Below are 26,445 nucleotides of genomic sequence, written 5' to 3'. Positions count from 1 at the left end.
GGTTAATGGAATGTATAAAATTTACCATCTTTTTCTGATTGAATTTGTGAAATCCCATAATTGACCCTTGTCAAGGTTTAGAAAACTGCTTCCGATCAGATAGGTACCACCCATTAAGTGACAGTTAATGGAATCAACTCGTTACATTTTTTTCATGAATTTTCTCGCTTCCAAATTTTGACACACAGATGTCTAAAACTAAAAAGCAACTTCAAAATTAATGTGTTTTGAAAACAAAAATACCGTCCTGATGATTATAAATGTACAAATGAGATGAACATCGAACCATAAGTAAACCACGAAGACCCACACATCGTCGATTGGAAAAACAAAAAAACCCAGAGGCAATATAGATAAATCTTGTCGTATTTTAATGTACAATACATAATTTACTTATCGGTGGAAAATTTCTCCCTCTTTGCGGTCATGATCAGGCGATTTACAAAGTTAGGGTCTCTGTTTCGCTAAACACTACCCACAAGCTACTGTTATTTGGCGTAAAATTTATGATTTCTTTGGGAAAGTACATTTCTGAGACTATGTAGAATAATACTTGCTTGTTTCCTGACTAGTTATACGTAAAATTCCTATTTATTGTTTCCATAACTATTTTTCAAAAATTTCTTTTTTAACCATACTTACTGTAAATTCCTAATTAAACGCGAGGAATTAATATCCGCGTAAAATCGCGAGAAGACCGTCATGCGAATTTTAAAATCTCGCTTTTTATTTTCAGACATATGTAAACTACATGAAACTATGATAAAATTTCGGCATTCGCGATTTCATGTTCTCGCGATTTGATGGAAAACCGTTGAATCGCGGAATTAAGTACTCGCGTAAAATAAGGAATCTACAGTATTTGTACCCTATGCGACAAAAATATGTTTTAAAGGGTCATTTATACAGTTTATGTTAGGAGAAACTGTCATGTAGAAGAACGATTTATTCATCCTTTGCAGCAAAAAATATACGTAAAATGGAAACCACATTCAATTTACGATAAGTTATGTGAAGAGGATGGTTTATTTGTAGTAAAAAAACATTGTATTATATTTGTGAAGGCTTAATTATACTAACTGATCACAGTTTCCCTTTTTTGACAATAATTATTTTGCTTGTTTTTTTAGGCAATCGTGAAACAGCGTTTATATATGCCATCACCAGTGCTGCAGTCACCCATTCTGTGGCTCGCGCATGTGCAGAAGGAAGCATATATTCGTGTTCATGTGACTATAACCTGAAGCAGCCAAGTGGAAAAGACTGGGAGTGGGGTGGATGTAGTGACAATGCTAAATTTGGTCATAAGTTTTCTCGGAAGTTTGTGGACGTTTTAGAAAAAGGCAGAGACTTTCGATACATGATGAATTTACACAACAACGAAGCTGGAAGAGTGGTGAGCAAACCATACATGTAGTTATACAAGAACCATGCCGATTGTAGAATTCTCTAAACTTTTATAACTCGAATCATGATCTCAACATTTTTATAACACAGCATCAGTATGAATCAATAATTGAAAAAATAGTGCAAAATTGTAAATTGTCTATGGACTCAACAAAAACAAAACAACAACAAAATCAAAAACAAAACATTTACTAATAAAAAGTGACCTCAAACTAATAATAATCTCAATACATTGAACATTATATCCCAATTACAGGCCTTTTGTATTTTGTATATTACCCCAATGACATGCGTGCCATTTCTGATATTTGCATTTATGTTGTTTAGTGTTTAACTTTGAATTATAGCGACATAGAACTCGAATCCAAACAGGTACATGTAGCAAGTATTGCAGATTTTTCAAGGCAAAATATATACATTTATATAAATAAAAGAAAGTGGAATCTGACTGATACAGAGTTTAAAAAGGATATTCGACCAAATCTGAAAAGTTTCATATCTTAACATCATTATTGCCTCAGTCTTTGGTCTTTGGTTAGTTAGTTTAATTTAGTTTAGTTTTAAGAAGTTGGAAGATAGTTTGTAACTTCATCGTCAAATATTATATGTGACGTCAAAATCGACAGAAACTAATATGATTCACTAGTTTTCAAGAATCAAGTGTCACCTACATTTGTTGAAACAAAATTAAGTAAATGGCACATCACTCGATTAATGAAAAACTAACATTTTTGTTTCAAAAGTAACAATCGAAATAAACTACAGCATTTTTAGAGCTCTAAGGCTGTAAGAATGGAGAGTTTTTGGAATTACTTGCAATAAAAAAATCTGGAAATGTACGATTGTGTGTTTTGAAAAATAAGTGACTATCAGTAGAAATTTGTCTACGGCAAAAGAAACTCGCCCTTTTCGGTTAAAAATACTTTTAGAAACATTTTAAAAAGTTGAAAACTATTCAGCTATTTCATTCTTAAGTGTATATGCGCGTTATCACGTCAGACCGTTCCATTAATTTATTTTTTTTTTTACCTTTTTCTAATATTAATAAATAATTTCCGATATCTCTCTCGACAGGTGTCAAACCTTTCAAAGTTTGATAAATGTGGTTTTCTTTGAAAACTAACTTACTTTAAGAGACTTAGTTAAGTTCACGTTAATCTTTTTTAAGCGTACCATCTATCTTAGATTAACACCTGCATGCAAAAAGTGAAAAATATAATCACAAATAAGGCTATAAAATGAGTCTTTACGGCAGTCGTAAATGTACCCTTTTAAACCATTCACCAAAAAGGAGAATGAAATTTTGATATATCTACCGATTATTAAGCCAAATTGACATAAAAAACACTGTATAATTTTCGTGAAATTGATAGAATTCTTTCAATAAAATAAACTAAATTTTATGGACCTGAACAGGGAAAAAATTGATATGTATCGAATTCCAACAAAATGATCATTAATTAGATATTTTTATGGAGTGACAATACGTGCGGACGGACGGGCACGTTTGGTTACGGAGCTCCCCGTAGAGCGACCACCAGTTTATCGTAACGTGGTCTACCCTTAATTACACATCTCTGTCAACGGCGGGGAGAATATGATACCCGACTTAAGAGCGGAATAACATAGGTGATGAAGACACAAATGACACGTTATTGTTCGGTTGTTGAATATCACGCGAGGCTTCTGTAGTAAACAATCTATGATACAGAATGCCACACAAACTTTATCACTCCAAATAGAGAGGCGAAAACAGATTCTATAAATTCTATTAGCATGACGGTATCTTCTATATCTGTCGAAATATTTCGCTTGTAATGTTTAAAATATAAGAGAGAAACTTAAGTAAGACAAAGTACCTTAAAGTTTGCTAATATTTGTGGAACACGAATAAGACTGTCTGAGATTCTACGGTTTCTCTAATTAGACAGCAAAGTTCATCAGATAAGTCGAAATTAACTTGAGATGTATATAATTAAATTTCTATATAGAAAATTATGCCAAGATAATTATGCTGATAATCATATAGGAAATAAAATATATTTTAACCTTTTCACCCGCAACGATGATAAACTTTCAGCGAGCATAGTTTTGATGAGTATCAGTAAGTTATCAAGAACATCAGGTCGTTAAAACGATCTTTTACAAATCATGTTTTCAAATTTTCAAACTTAAGCATAGGAGGAGATTTTATTTGAAATTGGATTTGATAAAACGACCCTCTTAAAGTTATCTTTCCCATCAATTTCTCCTTTCCAGACGCTTAAATCGTATTTCTAAATGTTTGTGAATGAAAATCCATTATCTTAATTCGGTGTTCGTAAGGTGTATTCTGTGAATGTGAAATTTAAACACGCGTTTGAACAAATTAAATTACTTAAAAGAATTTTGGCTTTTATTGACTAGGAAAAACTATAAACACGCATTTGACTATTCTAGATATGCATTTAATGAGGGAAAACAGCGCCTTAAAAAGTTATAGCTATGACTTAGGCACATTTCTATCATTGGAGAGAATTTGTAAAGAATTTCTCACGTAAATGTGGAAAAAGTAATGAAAGTTGGACAGCTTAATTTAAACTGATAAATGACAAGTGGGGTATTTTATGAGCGGTTCCTGGATACCAGGTGGAGAGTTATAGCTGCACGGATAAGATGGCAATTCATTATTTCTATAGAATAACGTTTTTATCGATGTGCAACGCTTGACTTGGCGGTCGTATCTTATTTACCAATTTGTAAATATGGCGTACAGTTAATTAGATCGTAAATGGTGGACGTTAAGGGTAGATATACATCAGGGAATATTAACCTCTCTTGTCTGCGATAAGCCCATGTTATATTTTGAAATGTTTTACTTAAAATTTTAATAATAATGATATATGGACATTCTTGAGGGAAATGTCATTCGATCGGAATTTCCTAAAATGTTTAACGTGATTTGCACCTGATTACTTTAATGGTGAGAAAAAATGAAAGAATAATGGAAAGTAAATTGAAAATATCAGATAAATTTATTTTCCATTAATTTTCAAACGTTATATTCAACATTGTCTGAAAATGACCCACTGATGATAAATGTGTCATAAACTGTAATGAGCTCCACCTTCAATCCAAAATATATTAGGCTTTGGTTCTTAGTAAAACGTTTTTCGTCGTACATAATTTGTTTTAAATTTTAAACTTCATCTCAAGAATGTTTTTTTTTTTTTCAACGACACCTTGCAATTTTCCAAAAAGTTTTCTACTTTAGATAATTATTGAAAATTTGTAGTCAATGTTGCAATTAATGTGTCCGCATGGAGGCCTTGTAAAAATCACATTGAACTGTAACCAACAATATGGGTTATATTTCCCTACATTGTCTTCTACCTAAAACAACCAGTTAAGCAGGCAACTTTTCACTCGACTCTAAAAAAAATGGTGATTTGTTTGAACATAATTGTTAAACACACAACGTTGTCAATAAAGAAATAAATATCTTTACAGCACGTGTCGAAAGAAATGAAGAAAGGGTGCAAGTGCCACGGGATGTCTGGCAGTTGTGCCATCAAGACCTGCTGGATGCGGCTCCCGTCCTTTAGAGACGTGGGGGACAGGCTCAAGGACAGATTCGACGGGGCCTCGCAGGTCATTTCAGGTGAGTAGAGGTTGGAGATTACCTGTAATATTTGTATTTCTTATCAAACTAGTTCTACAGTCTTTTTAGTAGAGAATTCAAAGTAGGATATTGTTTAATACGTTAAGAAATGAAAGAGAATTTTTCTTTAAAGTACAATTTATACATAAGAATTATGAAACTAAATATTAGACAAGTGCTCGTTCAACCAGTTGTAAGACCCTTCTTAATAACACATTGGTTGAGACCTGAATAAACCTTTGATGTCATTGTACAAACTTTTTACCAGGAAATGAAGGAAGTCGCATTTTAGGTTCGTATTGCATGGGTTATACCATGGCTCTTGTTCATTTGTGTTCTGTCTATGTGCCTAGCTTGCTATTTTATGTATACAGGGTTTGTACTTTGTGTTTGTGTTGGGAAAAATTAACATCATTTTAGCATTAGACAGCGTTTTTCAGTGTAGTCAAAATACTACATGTATGTTGGCATATTCTATGATGCGCTTTGGCTCATGATGTTTAATAAAATAGTGGAACGATCATATATATTCAATAATGCAATTCTCACTGAAAAATGTTGAAAACTTCTTGCGTTTGCATGTAATTTTTTTTCAATTACTTTTAATGGGAGAAATTGCATTAAAGGAGGTGCGAATGTACGGAGTGGTTGTAAAGTTTAGAAAATAGGGCACTGTAGGTATACAAATAGGTCCGTGCGCTGCAACATTAACAGTCTATGTCCTCTATAAAAATAACATCATACAGTTACGTTAAAATGCATTGTTGTTAATGCTTTTATATAAATGTGTTGAAAGTTATGTTGCACTTTAAGAGGAACTAAAATTGTCTAGCATTTAATTTTGTTTTTCCCCTTGTCTTTATAAGGAATAAATAAAAGATAACGCTAGCATCATATCCATCAATCTATGCTTCTAAGGTCAGGTATAAAATCTAAACAGCTTTAAGACTTTTTTTTGCAGCAGACAGTATATTTTGCGTTAAAAACTCATTAGATTAATATATCCTGAAGATGTATTCTGTATATACATAATATTCACTTACTGTATATATGTGCTGCATGCTTGATTAATACTGCGCATTAATTGCTGTGTTGCTTTCACTCTCAAACATACTTTGTATTGTATTTCTTTCTTCTTGTTTTCTCATAAAACGGGATACTGTATCATATCAGTTTCCTTAACACTCTACTATACTTTGCCTCAAATGTCTTTAGAAACGTACACATAGTGTTTTTCGGTATAGAATGTTAAAGGATGGGAAAAAATTCAAATGTTTGCCGAGTGAAAACAATACATGCAATTGATTATCCGGTGTCAAGTTATTTGATTTGACAGACTGAATTTTTTTGTTTCCAGGGAATAGGCCCAATACAGGGAGAAAAAAGAAAAGATACAAATCTTTCCAATTTGCTCCAGTTAATCCCAACCACAAGAAACCCGGGCGGCGTGATCTTGTTTATTTCGACTCGTCTCCTTCGTACTGTGAAAAAGACACATCCATAGATTTTCCGGGTACGTATGGCCGGGAGTGTAACGCGACATCTATCGGGATCGACGGCTGTGACCTGTTGTGTTGCGGTAGGGGATACGTGTCCAAATCCTACATGGTGCGCGAGCGCTGTAGCTGCATATTTCGCTGGTGTTGTGACGTCAAGTGTGAAGTTTGTACTCGGACAAAAGTACTCCACACGTGTAAATAGATTGGCGCCAAGTAATCCGGGTTCTGTATTGAGCAGAGATTAGTGCTGAATTCGAATGGACCCGCAAATTTGTCACTTGAAACAGTGATAAAAATAGCACGTGTGCTTCTTTTGATATGTGTATATAGATGCAAAAACATCTTTTTTACCGTACTTTTGTAAAGTAACTTTTCTTGATGTTATTTCACTATTTATGACGTCATTAAATGACCATAATTATACTAGGTGCTATTTCCATGTTAAATATTTTTACCCCTACGACAAGTTCGTGCTTTTATGGTTTTGAAAAAGCACAAAATCATATACAACTTAAATGTTTCAATATGATGTTGAACCATTTGATAATTGTGTCCATTATTGAACATGTACATGTAAAGACCAAACATTTAATATGTATGGTTTGCAGGTATCAGATTCATACTTTTAATTTTGCTTCCATAATTATAATATTGCCAGTATTTATTGTGCTATTTGAATATTTATTCTGCATTTTACACTTATATGTCTATCAGTTTTGGAACGTAATAATTAAAAAAAGGCTTTTTTGTGCATTGATGTTGATTTCAGAATACATTGGGTACATAAATTAAACTTATTTTTAAGAATTCATTGAAAATAAAGAATCAAGGAAAATAAATGAAATTCAGATGCTATTTGTCTTTTAAATTGTTGATTTTAGTCCTAAATGAGAAGAAAGATCACTTATTAAGAAGCACAATGATAAGTAAATAAACAGCACATAGTTTACAAATATTTCAGTGACAATTACATCAGCAAGAGTCGATTATGCACTAGAACAATGTATATGATTCCCTTAACCAATAACCTTTTTGCAATGGAAAGGAACAAAGAAGTAGGAGCACAGTGTACCCTTTCCTGTTGTTGTACACATGTATTCCGCATCTATTGACATACAATGTGTAAGTGTGAAGGCAACAATAAATATGTGATTATGGTGATATAAACAATTTCGGTATTAATTTTGAAATTTGACTTCTTAAGTTGTTTGACTCCCATGACACCTGTTTGTCAATTTACGTACTCCAGAAATTAACTTTTGATTCAATTTTTTTAAAAAGTGTTACAGTTAAAATTTCAGCGATTTTTTTTCATAATATAAAAGCTTAGTTTCAGGAATTTATTAGGATATCATTGTCGATGTAACCAATGGTCTCCAGAAGAAACTGTATTTTTGAAAAATGAAATGTTTCTCAGCTTTGAATGACATATAGGAAATGTTGTTCCACAAAGAGTATTTAGATAATGTTAGATATTAAACTGTTGTTACTTACAAAAAAAAATTTGAAAGTATCTCTTTATCAGTGATTATTCCTTCAATAACAAAGTAACATATATTCACATCCTGAATCGTTATATATGAATTACTGATGAAAATCATCCATCTTGATCTCAGTATCTCCTTGCAATAGGTAAAAAATCTTAATATTTAGTTTTTGGGTTCACTCATACCTTTGAGTTTGCTATGTAGAAAATTATGCCATGTAGAAAACAAACTTATTTGAGACTTTATAAGAGTTATCTGACTTTGTTCATTCACCAATGAACCTTAACCACTATGATTCCATGGCAATAACCTTGGTGATAGCTTTCCCGTGCCTTTGAAATTTGAATAACGACTCTTTACTTTCCTCGATTTAAATCATTGAAACATGATAAATATGAATAAAAAGAAAATGGTAAACTTTAACAGTATGTAAACGAGTATTTAAGAAAGAAATAGATGTCGTCTTCTGGTTAATGTACATCTGGGCAATGAGATCGTGTACCATGGTCAAGGAATTTACAAGACCTGCAAAATAAGAATAGAATCTAATTGATATGTCTAGTCAGGATTTTTGATAATTGGAAAATACCATTCTGGGTTTATCTATTTGACATGCATGAAGTTTCAATGGTACATGTTTGCATCATATTTCATACAACATTATTTAAAAAAGAGAGGATACAATCATCTTTAAAGTAAAAATAAAATGGTTTTTAAAATTTGTATTGATCGCCCGAAAAAAATCCCCAGAAGTGGTTGGAGGGAAAAAGTCTAAAAATTCCACATTATTCACCAAAAAAGAAAAATGCACTGCATATAATAGGACTAAAAAAGCATCAGTTTGTACGCCTTATGTCTTGCAGCAAAACGAGACACACTAAATCAAAGCCAAGATTAGACAGACCAATACAGAAAAAAACGTTAATGTCGTTAACTCCCAATACTTAATTACTTATCGATTTTATATAAAATAAACCTAGATAGCAGCTGTTTCATGTTTTAATATTATTTACATCAAATAGTCTTTTGTTGCCGGGCATCTTTGCATTGCCCAGACTGCCTAGTGTCGATGAGAGAGTTTTGACGAGGTTAATCTCTAGCAGTCAGACAGTTATTTGTGCTAAGTACGCATCGTAACTCATATATATCGATTAGGTAATTGATCGCCCACGTGTACGTGTGTCTCGCTGTCTCGATGATGTTTCTGGCCTGTCTGCCTGAGATGTTTTGACGCTGTGGAGACAAGTTCACTGACTTGGTTCACTGTCAAGTTGTTCAGAGGACAGCAAGGTAAAAGAAAAAAAATAACTCACAACACGCAAGTTACAACATGTTGTTCTACTCTGGCGATGTGTTTAGTAATGAAGCTTTAGGTCAATGTTGGTTCATACATAAATTTTGAAACTTGCCGATTTTGCCTAATTTATCACAATTCAGCTCTTAAGACGGTTATATAATTTTTTGCATTTTGAGGTTATTAGTTGAATTTTACATCCTGGACACATTTTTTTAAGATACAAAAAGACACACTGACCACTAATCCTCTCGCTGTTATAAAGGTGTTCTCAAGGATAACTTTTTTAAATTTCTTTACATTAAATAAAACCATCGTTTATGCCCCACACCAGACAAAAATGATCTTTTATGACTTACAGAAATATCTATTTTTTCTTGTTGATGAAAGCTGAGCTGATTAATAATAGATCAAAATAAAATGTAAATATAAATTTTGATTTTTTTGCCGATTTCCAACAAGACCAACATAATTAAATGCATTGAGACAGTTTAATATTTGGAAAATTTTTTTTTGATAAAAGATTGTTAGTTTTCAAAATATCAAACCGTACAAAATCAATGAATTCTTACTTTTGATTAAGAACACTGATGCGAGAAAAAAAAAATAGATCAGAAGATGGACTAAGGAAATACGGATGCTACTTTAATAGTATTTCCCTATGTGGAGTTTCTTTGGCCGTTCACATTTAAAAGGGCAAAGAGATTAATTTTTATGGACAGAAATATTTATGGAATATAACATTTGTTTCCGCAATGCTTTAAATAAATTAAGTGATAAATGGATGGATTTATTCTTTGCCCTTTGGTAAATATGCAAACATTTTACGAGCTTTTTATCTGCATCATTTGTAACCAAACATTTGCCAAAAGTGTACGAGAAAAGTGGACTTTAGACAATAGCTTGGTGCAGAAAGTGAAATGTGTATAAAAGAAAAAGCTTTACAAACGTTATAAACAATACACAGCATTACCGCCGCTGAGGAACAACCCATAGTGAAACATTTGCAAGGAACTTTACAATCTCAAAAATGAACCAGATTAATGAACAGTGGTTTTGGTGCTGTATGCCCAATTTCAAGTCATTTGAAGCTAACCCAAGGGTTAGTTGATAAGCATTTTAACGGTTTCGATTGTGTGTATAACGGTTGTGTGTTGCTTTAGTATACTTTGTTCTGAAACACAGACACTTAAGTATTTGATGAAATGTTAAGTTACAAGATTAAAGCATGCTATTTGTTTAGTTTAAGACTTTTCCTGCCTGTTCCAATTTCTGTCTTCCATTGAACCAATGACATCAATATATTTGAATTTATATGCAGTAGACAAACGCTGTAAAATTGTTGGGATTAACATAATTACCAAATTGGGATATAAACTGTAAACTTACTCGGTGATACCATTTGTTCAAATCCAATCGTAAACCCTTAAAGTGAAACAATATGTTGAGCCATTATTCTGTCCTGACATTTTAATTGTAAATATGTACCACAATGCAATTATAAAGTTACCATCTATATATTTTTATTAATACATGTATTTCATATATATTCAGTATTTCAGATCAGTAATGTAGTGACTTTGACCTTAATTTACCAACCAAAAGCCAGAAACCCAGGCAGCGAATCCATGACAATGTTGGTCCACCTTTCCGCCGAATAAAATGTCTTTTAGCCGACGAATCGACTTCCTGTTTACAAAGCAGGTAATCTATGTGGCTAATTTTGTTCTTATTTATTTAATTAAACGCGTCTGCAGATTCAGATCATAAAGTCTCTCAATGTTATTAACCGACTATTAAACGCTGAATTCCCAGTTTGACTCCGCCTAGGAGGAAGAAGAGCCTTAAGAAATAAAGGCACCATCGTTTATTAATGTTGCTTGGTTCTGTGTCAGATAATTATACCTTCCAGGAAAATTTCCTCAAGTTGAGATGACATCAGGTATTAGGATTCATACTAAAGAAGTGGACATTAGCCAAAAAGGTTCTCTCAGTTATTTTTATTTGGTGTCGTTTTCAAGTTTCATCAAGACAAACGACCTATTTTATGGTATCATTTGTTTAGATTGGATTGACTTTCATTATTGAAAATGTGCTTCTAATTATTGCCCAGTTAATTAAAAAAGAGTAATCAACCCCCCGTGTGACCTTTTAATTGTGTGTTTTTTGTTTCTAAATGAAGTGTCTAACTTAAATTATTAATAATTGCAAAAAAAATAATTTTTTGTATATTAAAGAAGGTGGATTGTTGTTTGAATACTTACTTAAACTTCTACTTAACATTGAACTACAATATATATGTTTATTTTTGTTGACAATTACAAGTAAATTACGAGTTACTTTCTGCCATAATAAAATAAATTTCATGCAATATACGAGGGCAGACTCAATGGTGTATTTGAAATGTACCATAAGGAACTACATGCTTTCATGCAACAACTTTAAGCACATCGCGTTATTTTTGTGAAATAAACACCTAACATTTTGTTCAGTTATGCGTTTCACGCAAGTTTTATTGTATAAAAACAATGACACAGACATTAAATTACAATATTCTATATTCATACAAAACATATAAGGAAAATAACAATAGACCATTACTTAGCAAAGTATATAGTGCCAGATGCAAAACGTAATGAATGTTCTTAGCTGACATCTTATGTCTTGAAAAAGAAATTGTCAGGTTGTTCAAAAACAGAGCGGATTTCAAGACAAAATAAAAATAATTGTATTTGTCTGCATAACCAAGTCTTTATATCACTTAAATGCAAAATTGCGAGGAATTAACAAAAGGATATCATAGCTAAAAATCAAATACATACACATGATATTCAAATTTATAACAACGATGGGATTTAAAAATGAAATCTGTGAAGCATTGGAAATACACGTTTATTTTTCTTAATTTATGTACTGATATAGGGCAAAATGGTTTGGAGAATCTACGTTCCAACTGCATACAATATGCAGAACAATTTTAAATATCAAACTATACTGCACCAATAAGCATATAAAACGTACTTTAGGTCGACTTTAAAAGGGTTTATTTATTAAATTCAAACAAAAAAGACTAAATCCCACGATCCAAAAGTTTTAGTTATATTATAATTATTTTGTTTAGATCTATTACGTTTAAGATTTAATTCAAGTTAATATTTTTGATGGAAGTATATATAGGCGGAATGGTACTGAGTAAGCTAAACTAACAGTAGCGAGAATGCGTTCAAAACAAAACCTTCATTACGACCATTAACCTACTGTTTAACAGTATAAAGTGCCCTTGTGGTAGCGGGATCTTAAGGCACTACATTAACATTTTCAGTTATGAGAAAGATTTTGTTTTATATATGGACAATTACTAACTTTGTATTTCAATATAAGAATGACCTGCGCACCAAACATATATACTCATATATATTATTTTTATAGCACTCAGAATTAGTCTCTTATTGACATTTTTTAAAGAATCATTATTGTTATAGCTAATACAGTTTTATATATATATATACATGTACATGTAAGCATATATGCAGTTTTATATACATTGTACTCGTATTTTTTTCTTCAAAAATTCAGCAACAGTCAAAGACAAGTGTGATTAGGTGTACATTATTGCACACACTTGTAACATAATTATCGATCAAAAATCATTATAATAGTCATATCCTATACATGTACAATGATATGTTAACAAAAATAATGAAATAAATATATATACATAACCATCTCATAAACATTAAGACCCGACAGAAAATACTGATCCTCAACTCCGTACATGTACAGTCTTAAAATCGTCCTAGTCCATGACATGTATTCATTAACAACCTCTCCATCAAAACTTAGTGACTTATAATATTTAATTGTCACAGAGCTGTATAAAAAAACTATATAGAAAAAAATCAAAGTGTCAAACTTAACCCTAACAGTACAATGATGAGGCTATGAATTTGACCACTTTACACACCACATATTTCATCCAAAGTAAATTAATAAGAAACTTCGAAAGTCTCCTTTCGTAATTGCATTTTGGCTTGTCCATCGCCACTTGAACGTAGAGAAACTATAGACGTTATCCAATGAAGGAAAACTATAAACATCTATGTATTGTTTTTTCCTGCATACACGTCTCACATTGCACATCACAACACCAGATAAAGCGACACTTACAATTCTCCTTCAGTGTCACTTTCTCCGATTTGTAGCCTCGCTGACAACATAGCAGGTCACAGCCTCCGACCTCCATCGACTTGGGGTCACAGACTCTTCCCTTGGTTCCTAGCGACCCCCACTTCCTGTTTCTCCGACAGAATCGGGAGTCGGGTGCGTTTTCAGAGTATACAATGTCTTCACGAGAGGGTGGTTTAATTGTTTGAGATTTAGTTACCAAGGCTTTGCCATCATTGGATATTTCAACTTGAATTGCACCATCAAACTTTTCTTTAATTCTCGTCCCAACACTTCGGAAAGGGGGCATCTTTCTCCAACAGGTTTTAAGTGCACACGATCCAGAAAGTCCATGACATTTACACACACTTCTCATATACAGCTTAACAGCCTGAAAAATTAAGAAAATGTGATTTTGTTTATAGAAAATAATAAAATAAACATACATCAATTTGCATCTTTGCAATATTAGTTTTTCTATGGCAACATAAATTATTATAATCCATCATTAATTTAAATTCGTGGTTCTATTTAGCTGTGAAGTGGAAGAGCGATGAGTGCATCTGGAAAAAAATTTGAATTTAACACGAAATAGTGAGATTGACAGAGAAAAGATATTTGTTTTAGTGTAAATAAAGACTTGTTAAGTCTAGGAAATAGAAGTTTAACACAAAGACGAATGTTCAACAAATGAAAAAAACACATTCTAATGAATTGAACGTGTTCCTATTTTTACCGCTTTCAAACCACAAATTGTAATATGGTCTATTTTTTCATATGTACATATATCTCATTGATTGAAAGAAGCAATTCAAAAAAACTTTGCCATTGAGAATAAAACTTGGCCTGGGTAATTATCTGCCAATGTAAACCCAACAAACAAAAGTGAAGTATCTTGTGATCCCTCTTTATTGTAATAAACCTGTAGTCTTTACCCGAGTCATTCGCTTGGCATTCTAGTCGAATCTTGGGCCAAATTTTCATATTTATCAAAAATATCACTATTTAACCACAAAAATGTTTCATTCATTGAAAACACGGCGACAAAAGAGCATTTATCTTTGATCGCTAATCCGTACTCTCAAATTATCTTTGTTGAATATACAAGTGACAAATTGACTGACTATTAGATAAAATTAATAGGAATTTCCACTGGTCAAGAGTCTCTTCAAATAATAGTAAAACCAATCTCTTTCATGCTTCAAGAGGGTTTGATCTGAACATGAGAAGGGTTTACATCATCTATCCAACCCTAAGTGTTGACAATAAACATTGATAGAAAGTGCTTGGCGAGTGCCCTTGAATGGTGGAAATATAAGCGGTGTTTGGAGAATTTTCGGTGCTTTATGCGTGTGAAGTATGAATTCGATACATGTAAATTTTCCCTTGGTTTGTCATCTGAAAATGAATTTGTTTGAATTGATAGCAGCCTCCTCTATGACTGGTACGTTACGTTGTTTAACTAAGAAGAGGGTGTGTCGAAAGACGCTGATCTATGTCTTAATAATGCTTTGTAAAACAAATGCTGCATTAAGTACCCGTCAAACAGTTCTTTGATGTATTCAATAACTCTAGATGTGCTCCGATGATAAATCGTTACTGGCCAATTACTTAAATTACCCAGAATCAATACATGATTCAACTTACAGAGAGAGATCTGAAGAGACAGATTGAAGCTCTGCTATAGAAGTTTTATTGACATAATTTAATTTCATTTTTGACAATTGAGCCCGGAAGCAAGAGCTGTGCTGCGATTTTGATGGCAATGAGAGCCTTATTTAGAGGGTTTATTGAATCGCTGTCCGGTTAATGTTGTACAAAAGATAAGGTGTGATATAATAGAATAAACGCTTCTCTGCTCCGGAATAAACTGGGTTAACAGAGGGTATATCCTCTCTTCCAAATGCATTGCGAGCAAATCTTTGTTTGCATCAAGTTGTCTGTTGTAAATCCACCTATTAGTAAGTAATACATCATTGTCTACCAGATGCAGACGGTTTGGTTTATCAACAGTAAATCTCTTTTGCATTCCATATCATTATGAAATTATGGTTATTGCCATGCAAACTAACTAGATTCTGATATAGATGATAAACTGTATGGCCCTATTTCCAAAAGCCCATAGAAGGCACATGTATACCAACCGATCGTCCAGCCTCGTTGTTGTGTAGTTGTATTCTAGTTGTCAGGTCCCCTCGTCGCTTTCTCTTGCGAGCGTCCATGAAGTCTTTCGATTTTCGGTAACCAAAGTTTATGTTATCACTGCATCCCCCCCAAACCCATTCGCCGTCGGTAGTAATGTCTTGAACTCTATTATCACAAGAACATTGTAAGAGCTTGCCCATGTTACAGGCCTCCGTCACTGCAAACGTTACTCCGGCTGCCGTTATTGCATAAACAAATGCGGATTCCCTGGTATCTGTTAACAAAAAAAGAAAGAAGAATGCGTATTATATATATTTTACAGATAATACAGGCAAAGTTTTTCTTTCTTTTCGGGTCGCTATTTTGATTGATTTGGGTGTGCTTTATAACAGGAAGATCAAAATTGGGTTGAAGAAATAGGGGCGTTGCATAGATGAATAGAACCAAAATGCAATTATGTACCAGATATTTGTTTACTATTTCACCTACTGTTAATTTTACTCATTTTGTGTTTGTTACATCGTATATGTTTGAAGAAATGAATAACAGTCGCCGGACGACCTTTCAAATGGAGGGGAACAATCTCTTTTATAGCTTAGCGGGGGTTAAACTTAAGCATTTTTAACATATTTAGGAAAAAACACACAAACAGAACATCTTAATCAGAACAAATTTGATTAAATCCAGCCAACTATTATTAACCAAAATGCTATGTAAGTTATGTTTACATGCATCAGACAATTTTATTCTATATGATTAAAAACAAGTTACAATGCTGAAAACTTATGAAGATAGTCTGTTTCCATTCAAAACCCGTCAATGAAAATTTGTAGCTCCCCCAATGTTTACATGGCCTAATACCAAGTGAAATTCTACAATCCAGAAATTTGCCCAGTTTTTAAGCTACAATCTGGTTTCTGTTAAAGTTTTTACCTTCACTTTTTAAAGTCATTTTTGATCGACGTGTATTCAGTTATTATGAAGGGGCGTTCACACACAGAAAATTATTCCTTAAGTGTTAAAAACTCGGTTATTTTAAGCATTTTTAATTTATTTTTTAATTAATTAAACCAAACTCTTTTCCAAAATAAGATTTAAAACAAATAAAAACACTGGTAGGAAATAGTTTTGCGTTTAAGTGTTTTTGTTATTCTTTGTCACAAAAAAATGGATAGATTCTTTAGAAATTTGTCGGATTATTATTTTTAGCTTTGTCATTTCAACGGGCATGTTTTCAATATATAAAAAAAAGTGTTAAGCAATTTTATGAGCTCACTTAGAAAAAAAATTTACTCAGCACATCTGCTTATTCTATTCCTTTTCATTAGTAAGGGGGTGTTTATATATTTTTGATAAGTTAAATGTGCTTAACCCCTTTGTACTTCCTTTTATTTATCTTGATGTTTCAGTATTCGTGCTACTGCGCCACAGTCGGTATTGAAAATATTTTTATACATATAATGTTCCCTGCATGGAGGCGTACTTAGCAGTTAGAACTATTTTATTTTATTTCAAACTCTCCCGTCTCTTTTAAACGTTTGAAGAAACTAGCTTATCGCCAGAAATCCCCAAAAACTAGTTCTCCGCTGGAGTATTCTATGATCTAACCTATCTTCAAAGTGTAAAAAGCATATGCTGCTATATAATTCAGGCTCGGTAAACTTGCCTCACAGAAACATTAAGTTTCCATCAAGCAGGAATCCTTTGAAGTGCAATATTATCAGTGGCACAACATCATTTAAGACTGCCTGCCAGCACATATTCCAAGAGAGCTTTCCTTTGATCTTAAAACAGGGGTGAAAGGTGGAAATAACCAAAGAACAGATCTTACACAAAATAAGAAATATCAGAACTGCTCTCAGCATAACAACACAAAGAAATGGGGGAGATTTATTATTTTAAACGAAAAAACTGAAGATCGCACACGTCACAAATTTTGGTAACTGGTAAATATAACATGTGCTCTTTTGAGTTTCTTTTGTGGCCAGTTTGGATTAAATTTGTTCCAATGTAAGTATGAAAATTTTAAGGAAACCATTTTCTTAATACGATTAATATGGCTTTTCTTTTGCTTTATACGCTCTGTTGCATGGATTGAGATTTGATATGAGAATTTGACCGTTTCACATTTGTTTATCGGCATTAATCTACCTTTTTAGCACCCCAGTAAGTCTTTTGTGTCTCTAAAAGTTCTTGAGCACTATATAATAGAACTTTTGATAATGAAATGTTTAATGCAAGAATGAATGTTCATAAAATGACATAGTCTTGAGCGAAATCATTACTGTGTGTTTGTGATTAACTTTTCCTCAAGGTATAAAACGTACAAACTAGGATCATTTTCCCATGACATTTTTATGTTCAATAGAAACGTGAAACAAATGTTAATTGCAGGGTACTATTTTTCCTAGTTCTCTCGCTTTATAACAACTTTAACCTTGGCTGATATCAGAATCAAATAATAATGTTTGCCTAGAGGGGAATAACCTTTTTCTCCAGACCAATGAATTTGTCATTAAAATATCATAAACTGGGCCCGTATCGATTTTTCACTTACCTGTTTTAAGAACTCGGGATAACATTCTTCGAGATGTTGTACAATTCCATTTTCTGTCTCTGAACTGGTACTGGCATTCACCCAGTGCTAATTTAGCCCCATTTGCCACTTCCTCAACGATTTCAATTTCTTTTCGACAAATTTCTCTCTGTTTTCCTGCTAATCTTCGACTTTTTCGGCATATGCTGTTAGGGTCCATTACCAAAGGACTCCCTACCGCCCTGTTTAAATAAAAGATCTTTTATAGACTTAGCGAGTTCAAAAACATTATCTCTTACTGTGTATTCATTTCCGTAAGAATGATTATTGTTGTGATACAATGTAAAGTTAAACTGTGGACATTTTGGTTCCGTAGTTTTAATGTGAGGAATGTTTATTGACATGTACATTACTTCATGTAAAATATGTCACTAAAAGCACCATTTTATCATTGAAAATAATTCAAAATAGGTAAGCACACTCTAAAAATAATTACTGTACAAAAACATTTCGTCTACGTTATCAATAAGTCATAAATATTCATAAGGCATTTGACAGCTGTGGTAATGAGATGCATAATCTGATATCGTCTGCGTCTGCTGGAATATCAGCGCGTGTAGTTCACCGGAGGAGATAAAGTAGCTAGAAGCAGTAACAAAGCTCTCAATGGGCGGGGATCTATTTGACCTCATCACAAATCTTTCACCACTTTTAAGCAGAAAATGATAAAAAATGTTAAAAAACGAAACTTGTTAATCATCTTTCGAAAAATTGTATATAAAAATTTATTTGAAATGATAAAGATATAGTTCTTATAATTAGTTTAGGTAAATTTTTGACATTGTAAGGTGAAATCCCCCAGTATTTCTTTATTTGAATTGTAAATATTATTGAATGATTTAAAAGCGATATTGAAATTTTATTAGATTTATGATGTGTCCTTGTTTTTATTTCGGTGTTAATCATAGTCCTTTATTATCGTTTATCATTATCCAATAAAAGTGTTCGGTAATAATAATATTATTATTATTATTAAACCCAATTATAATAACTATTATCATCATTATTATTATTGCTATTATCAATGACAATTTATTCATCAATTAATAACTCAAAGTATTGTAAATACCAAGCATTTTCTAACAATGAAAATTATTACAATTGATATATCATATGTTTAAGACAAACATTATTTGGATGGTTTCAAAATACCTCTTCAAATTTATTTAAAATAGGATTGAAAATTGGGAATGATAGACTTAAAATTAATGATATTAGAACTGTTTTTATATAATTGTTGCCATACTTTCAATATTTTCAAATTTCAATACTTTCATATTATTATTTTAAATTCACGTCCTATGTCTAGTCTGTTACAATATGTGTAGAAATTGATTTTAGGAATACTCCCAAATCCCCTGGATGATTATTCGAAAGGACTTACATTCTTCTACAACAATTATAAAATCCAAAAGGAAACTTAATTAATTACTACTACTTGCCTACTGTTCCCGTAAAATCTGTTTTCAATCATTTTTACAAGTCGATATGAACGTTTCTTGTAGTAGAAACCTCTAGATTTATAAGATTTTTTTGTAGTTGTGATAATTAAATCTTTGAATGGTTTGTTCAACGGTGATTGATTTTTGAGTTAAGAAAAAGAGGACATAAGACAAACAATCCAGTTGTTTCTCATTTCTTGTCGTTGCTTGACAATCATTGTGAATTAACACAGCAAAAAAATTATAGGACCATGCCTGCAGGATTATTAGAATATTACTTTATTTGATTAAATTACTCTTATCCATATAAGTGTAAGATTTTTGTATGAGAAGTATTTTATGTCCCTTTTCCGACTTCTTGTATAGTGTTTTGAATGCTCTAGCAACACAAAAATGTTGGCACCTTTCCCCCCGGGAAGTGAAATAGACGTGGCAAAACTTCTGATCTGTCTACTGGCAAGTTATCTCCCTGTGCATAGGAGACAAAACGCAAATCTCAATTATACTCATATTTTTCAGGATTATTTACTTGACGATAATTGCCAGCGGGTTTTTTCAGAAGATTTACACTCTTAAGCTTGTTAGCATCTTCATATATTCTAGAATTTAGTGAGAATGAATTAAATTTATATAATGAGTCAATATAAATTGTTTTATTTTTTCAATCATTCCTGCATCGCAAAAATCTTGGATGGATATTATTTTATGGCGGGCAAACACATTTTAGAAATCATCTTTTGATACAAACCTTAATGATTAACGTGATAAATTTTACATAACACAACGAAATACGACCTACTGTTATAATCAAAATGACCTATACACAAAATAAAACCTATATATTATGATCGTATTTATAACATTTTCTCTTACAGCAATATTTTTGTTATCTGCAATATAAAAAAGTCATTTAAGGTGTGGGTTTTCACAAGTGGTTTTTACGCTTTCCATAGATTTTAAAGAAACCCTATTCTCTGAGAGTGTTACAGTTTTATGGTCAAATGATGTAGTGAAAGCCCGCATGTTTTCAATTTACTTCTTATTATGATTTTCTACCTTTATTATTATAATTAGGGAGATGTTAATTACACCTCAACTACCCGAAAAATCGATTTAACTTTATCATCTGTGTTCCCGATATTCTTTGACCATGAGGCATATCTTTCTGACTATTTTGAAAAAGCAGTCACCCAAGGATCATTAAGAAACCACAATGTGGGAGAAAGCTAACCATTTTATTCAAATATTTCATGTTGTACAATGCCTTAAAAACTGTTTTCAATTATATCTGATGTGGTGATGGTTTGATTATGTTCCTTAAATTTGCGTTGGTTACTCGGTGCAGAAGCATGCGTGTGATTAGCTGTCTTTAAAGGGGAAAAACAAAATTATGATCTTTGAAAGTTTAATATGATAAAGTAGGTTATATAACAGATCATTCATTAATCAATTAATCTTTAAGAAATATATCTTTATTCAAGTATTACCTATATGAGTTATATTTTTTCAATTCTGAAGATATATGCTTCTAGTATATCTATTTACATAACCTATTACTCGAATCATAATCTAGAAAAATATCAAAATAGCGGACTAATTTTCTGAACATTTTTTATTAAGTTTTTATACACAACAAAAGTTATAAAAACTATGTTACACAAGAATTGAAGTTATAAAATACCGGTATTAAAGCAGTTAACATACTTATGTCTATAACACTGAATTCTTTCAGGGATAAAATTTTATCTTGTTTAAAATGAAATAACGGATATAACAGAATTAGAGTTAGTGCATGTGAACTATATAAGTTAAGTTATGATATTTGATGATTAATACTTACCACCACAGGCCAATGATATTGTCTGGGAACATGAGATAGAAATATAATAGTACTAGTAGTCCCTGTACTTGCATGGTCATCCGGGTAATTAGTTCCAACGTCAGACAATCCCACCAAAATTGTCGGTGCCGAAGCCTGCTTAATAAACTTTTATTTTTCTTGGCAAAAAAGCCTTGACTTCAGCAGGTATCCAATTAAATATCCCGGAGAAGATTTCTGGGGGCCAATATGATTGTCTTCATCAAAACTATCTTATTTTCTTTTTCTCAGAATCGAATGGATTTCTTGCTCTCCACCATGAATCAAAGAAACCACCAAAGTCGGTTCTATAATTTACGTAACAACTTGGAAAATCCTCGAAATAAATATGTCTACAGGTCTTTCAGTAATATTTACAAATATGCAGTATCATGTAGAAATGTTTAAAATTCAATCAAGCAGTCTGACTTTCGAAACATAAACAATCGTAACTGCACTTCCGGAAAAGTGTCAATCATACACATTTATTTTAACATTTACACATTCATTATGTGAAATTCATCTTGGACGCAGCGCACTAGCTCCCGTTCCTGGCGAAATGTCAGGACTCATCACAACGCGTGTATCAGACTTCCTCTAAAAATAATTGTTGAAAAATATCACTATTAAAGTGTTCCCCATATTGATAGGGTCGTCATCTTATTTTTTCATGTGGTTCACATAATGAGGTGCCTAAAGAGCTCCCTTTTCATGTGGTTTTCTCTCCTCGGTTTTCACTTATACATGTTGCTCTCGTGTGCAGTTCCGGTGACATGTTGCTATCTTCACGTTTGAATTCGGCCAATCTGATGAAAAGTCTGAAAAGATTATGAGACATTATAATGTCAGTATATGCTTTTCAAATAACGATTTTTTTTGGCGGAATGCTGTTTCCAATAATCACAACATCTGTTAAATTGTCCCTGCGAGACACCATTTCCATTGATGTTCTACGATACAAATACTTGAACTTGGGGTGGTAAAACGATTTTTAGAATTGGCATTAAATTTTTTGCTACATTTAACTATCTCTTTTAAGTTGGTGACCCACGAGATTCATCTTACCCTGATTGTAGACCTGTTCCTGACAAAGCGATGATCCCGTTTGTGTGTCCTAATTGGAAAAGGTCAATTTGTAAAGCGATTACGGCTTTTTAAAGTTGATTAAAACAATTTACATGGGATTTATGGGCTCATTACCCGAGAATCGGAACTAAAAGGGGTACGACACATCTGTCAGTATCCGATATCTCCTTTTCTACACGTACAAAGAAATAAAACTAACCACATCAAGTTATACGCATGTAAATCAGCCTTACCTCTTTTTTGTCACTTTTTTTTAAAACCGATCCTTAAGAACTTTAAAATAATTGATAAATAAATCCTCTTTGGTGAGAATATCTCGATGGTGCACAAGTTGGACATTAAGAAGAGAAAAGAAAACAATGATTCTGAATGTCTGAATGAGCAGGTCGGATGTCCTCGTATGAACGTCTGATATCTGTCAAGCGTCAAAGCCACCCAGTTTTAGGGTCTTTGAAGTTCTTATATTTTTTGATTAATGTTATTTTACAGGGTATTTTGCACTTCTTCAATGGAATTGATTAGATTTTTTTAAAGCAGTTCTTAATGCTTCAGATAGTTTGAGGAGATTTTAGTCATCTGAAACTCTCATAAAATTAGAATCAAACACATGAGTTAAAAAACATTTCTTCAGAAAATATTTACATACACTTCTTCATTTTGTCCCAAAAGTTAATAAAAAGGTCATTAAATTTCTTAATCAATCCCATCGAACAAGAAAAGTCACTGATGTGAAAGACAAGTTTCAATATCAGATTCATTGAAAAAGTAACAAAATTCCAGTGAACAAATTCAGCAGAAACTGAAAATGATTCTCTATTACCTTTCCCAGGTGTCATATAGAACCCTTGGGAGACACTGTCTGATGTTATGTATCTACTTATAATCAGAAAGTTCTTGACCCCGCATTGTCCCTTAAGAAAGGCCCATATTCTCTAATATATTGATGTTCACAAACAAGAACAAAAAGGCATTCGTCAAGAGATGACCCTTACTTTTACTCACCTTGATACGTATCCTAGAGCTTCAATAAATTAATTCAAGATTTAATCTTTCCCCCCCAATACTACAGAAATGTTAAGGCAATAATAGATAACATATGTATATCATTCATAACCAGACAGTGGAACTTGGGGTATTTATAGTTCAGATTTCAAGAATTCTAGACTCCTCTGGGTACTTCAAGTACCAGACAATTGGATTCCCTTGCAGTACCCCTTAAATGCCACCTGTAGCTAGAACCATATTGGTTTACAATTCAATTAGTTTGATCTGCTATCAGAAACACACTCGGATTTAAAGACACCTTTTTCTAAATTAATTGATGAAACGTATACTTTTGATACATATTGAAGTAGTTTAAGTGAAAATAAACAATTTAAATCGCACTAAAAGACGAAAACTTTGCGACACATACGAAAAGTAAACATTAATCATCGCTATGTCAAAGGCTTCAATAAGTGACCACCGTATGAAAGAGAATTATTACCTTTGTGTCACATATCACTCAAATATATCAAGTTTGAATTAAGAGAAATTCTATTAACAAATTTATTTCATTCAGAAATATTGTATCGGGAGTATTCTATTTAAAAGTACCACAGATTTCCTTTATACTATGGTCTGATTATAGCTTGATTTGGACTATTTCTTCTGACTTCTAACAAGTTATTCTTTAGTGATTGAATAGGTTCTTGCACTTAACAAAAAACTGTTAGTAGTAAATACTATTCTACTTGTAGCTTTCATTAGAACATGAATTTTTATTTTTCAACAGAAGTTCACTGTATGTGTGTATATTGCCAAATTTACACCTACAAAGAGTAATTTGACAAATCAATTGTTTTTTTGTACCAATTAATCATTTTAAAAAAATAAAATACAAAACAGTCGTTGGTCATTACATACCTCAGGATCCGATTGTACGTATACGATAAAGGTTTTCAGAAATTTTGTTCCATATTCCACTGAACGAAATAATAGCTAGCAAAAAGGGCTAAACTTGGGAGACACCATGAATTATTATTCCTTCACACAGGTTGAAACATCCTTCACATATTATTAGGAGATAAAAAGTTGTCAGGATCGTGTATGTTGCCTGTTCTGTGTACAAAAAGATAAATTTAACTGTAAACAATCTCTCGTTTGAAGATGTGCGGGTGCTAGAAGCAAAGACCTTAGTGCTCAGATAAGCATCTAAACGGTGTCCGAATCATTACCCTTTGGTTCAAGTTCCCACGTCTAGCGTGGCAAGATTTTAATTACGAGTACCCGCGAACTGCTTTTGAACATTTTATTCCTTTAATTAGTTGCTAGCGAAACACTCTCCTGTTTATCAGTTAGGAAAAATATTATATCGTCATCATATTGCATGCTAGTTCGTTTCAAAAATGTTCTGTGTTAAAACTGATTGCACCCAACTCTGAAAACAGCATGTGAGGTGGAACAAACCATAATGTCATATTGAAATAATTCTTTGTACATTTAGAGATCACCTGTTAAATTAAAACCTGATGTATTATGTCTGCACCCCGCGCAATGACGTCACATTGAATCATCGTTTTAGTGTTTTTCATTTTGTTTCCTATTGTTCAAACACCTTTCAAATATCATTAGCACATTTAGGTGGTTTTTAACACATTTAAGTGCGTTCAGAAGACATAATTGTGCCTCTAATTCTATTTCAGGGCAGTTGATTGACGTTGATGGTTTGGGACAGATCAAGGGCATCATATTCACTGTAGTAGATGTTAACTTAATTATAAATAAATGGTAAAAATGAACCTGTTTTATTTAGTTATAAATATGAAACATTAGCAAAGGAGAATGATCGGGCCTTGTCATCTAAATGTATGTATAGGGGAACATGTTCCCATGCAAAATGTCCCCATACATAACAAGATTTTTATCATAGTTATAAACGTTCAATTCACGTGGAAACTTGGGGTATACACTTCCTTTGAAAGATATCGAACCACAATACATACGTATCATATCTCAATATGTACATTGTTTTCATCTTTATTTTCTTTTATGCATACTAATTTTCAGTAGTATATGAATCTCTGAATGCTGGAATAAACTTTGCATAAATCATAACATGTATATTATCATAATCATAGTATTTCCCTGGTTTGAATTTTATTATATAATCTCTATTTACAAGTTTTCATATTATTAAAATTTCAAATTATTGGTCCTTATTTATTTACAACAATTTCAATTCTCACTGGATTCGAATTAAATTTCTGCGTTGGGTGATAACTTTAGAGAGGTTCCATACACGTGATTTTTGAATGAGTAGAACTCAAATTTTTAAGATGGTTTTTGTATGATTGATCAATGAGGGGATTAGAGTTCTAACCATTATTACATAATAATTGATTTGAAGAATCTTTTTCCCGTACTTTACGGCTTTAAAGGAATTATGAAGAAAATTAAACAACTTCTTGGCATTTTATGTATAATCATGGGATAAGTAATCCCGGTACCTATATTCAATTTGACATCATTTTAAGGAGGAGGTCAAGAGCTTGTTCACTGTCGTTTTCGGAGAGACTGTAGGCATTCTAAATATATTTTATTAGTCAAAAATGGACAACACTCCGAAATTTGTTACTTTTATCCTTCCTATTACATAGAAAATGGTTATTTAAAACATGATTTTTCAGCCCCCGTACACCCTGTGAAACAAAGTTATTATTATGAAGCATCATTGAAAGAATTTATATCTCGAATTTCATAAACCCTGTAGGCACCTTTCAATTACTAGATCTTGACCTTTAGCTCCTTTTTTGTTTTGTTATTATATACTTCACAACATCAAGGAG

The 26,445-nt window shown here is 32.4% G+C and overlaps 2 protein-coding genes and 1 long non-coding RNA gene across 10 annotated transcripts in view; 2 read left to right on the top strand and 1 right to left on the bottom strand.

Moving 5' to 3' along the window:
- Window positions 1-7,297, top strand: part of LOC128156628 (protein Wnt-1-like) — a 17,052-nt gene extending 9,755 nt beyond the window's left edge. The window contains exons 3-6 of one of the 2 annotated variants that reach the window (XM_052818847.1): window positions 1,131-1,396; window positions 4,897-5,047; window positions 5,316-5,339; window positions 6,405-7,297. In XM_052818847.1, coding sequence (XP_052674807.1) covers window positions 1,131-1,396; window positions 4,897-5,047; window positions 5,316-5,339; window positions 6,405-6,748 — 785 coding nt within the window. In that variant the 3' untranslated portion in view covers window positions 6,749-7,297. The remainder of the gene's footprint in view (window positions 1-1,130; window positions 1,397-4,896; window positions 5,048-5,315; window positions 5,340-6,404) is intronic. The other variant, XM_052818848.1, reaches the window with a different exon arrangement.
- Window positions 7,298-11,809: 4,512 nt separating this feature from the next.
- LOC128155704 (protein Wnt-6-like) overlaps window positions 11,810-26,445 on the bottom strand; it is a 29,967-nt gene continuing 15,331 nt past the window's right edge. For 2 of the 7 annotated variants that reach the window (XM_052817548.1, XM_052817545.1), the window contains exons 2-5: window positions 21,515-22,350; window positions 18,194-18,414; window positions 15,636-15,910; window positions 11,810-13,882 (exon numbers count right to left, since the gene is read on the bottom strand). In XM_052817548.1, coding sequence (XP_052673508.1) covers window positions 13,415-13,882; window positions 15,636-15,910; window positions 18,194-18,414; window positions 21,515-21,594 — 1,044 coding nt within the window. In that variant the 5' untranslated portion in view covers window positions 21,595-22,350 and the 3' untranslated portion in view covers window positions 11,810-13,414. Of the gene's footprint in view, window positions 13,883-15,635; window positions 15,911-18,193; window positions 18,415-21,514; window positions 22,351-22,597; window positions 22,787-22,851; window positions 23,044-23,620; window positions 23,640-24,523; window positions 25,175-26,445 lie in introns of those variants that run through there. The other 5 variants (XM_052817549.1, XM_052817544.1, XM_052817551.1 and 2 more) reach the window with 5 other exon arrangements.
- Window positions 16,457-25,398, top strand: LOC128155705 (uncharacterized). Its single transcript, XR_008239635.1, has 2 exons — window positions 16,457-17,646; window positions 25,303-25,398. It is a non-coding gene; the product is annotated as an uncharacterized LOC128155705 (long non-coding RNA).

The sequence above is a fragment of the Crassostrea angulata genome, chromosome 7 (genome assembly GCF_025612915.1).
Source record: "Crassostrea angulata isolate pt1a10 chromosome 7, ASM2561291v2, whole genome shotgun sequence".
NCBI lineage: Eukaryota > Metazoa > Mollusca > Bivalvia > Ostreida > Ostreidae > Magallana > Magallana angulata.
This window is presented reverse-complemented; position numbering and strand designations above follow the sequence as displayed.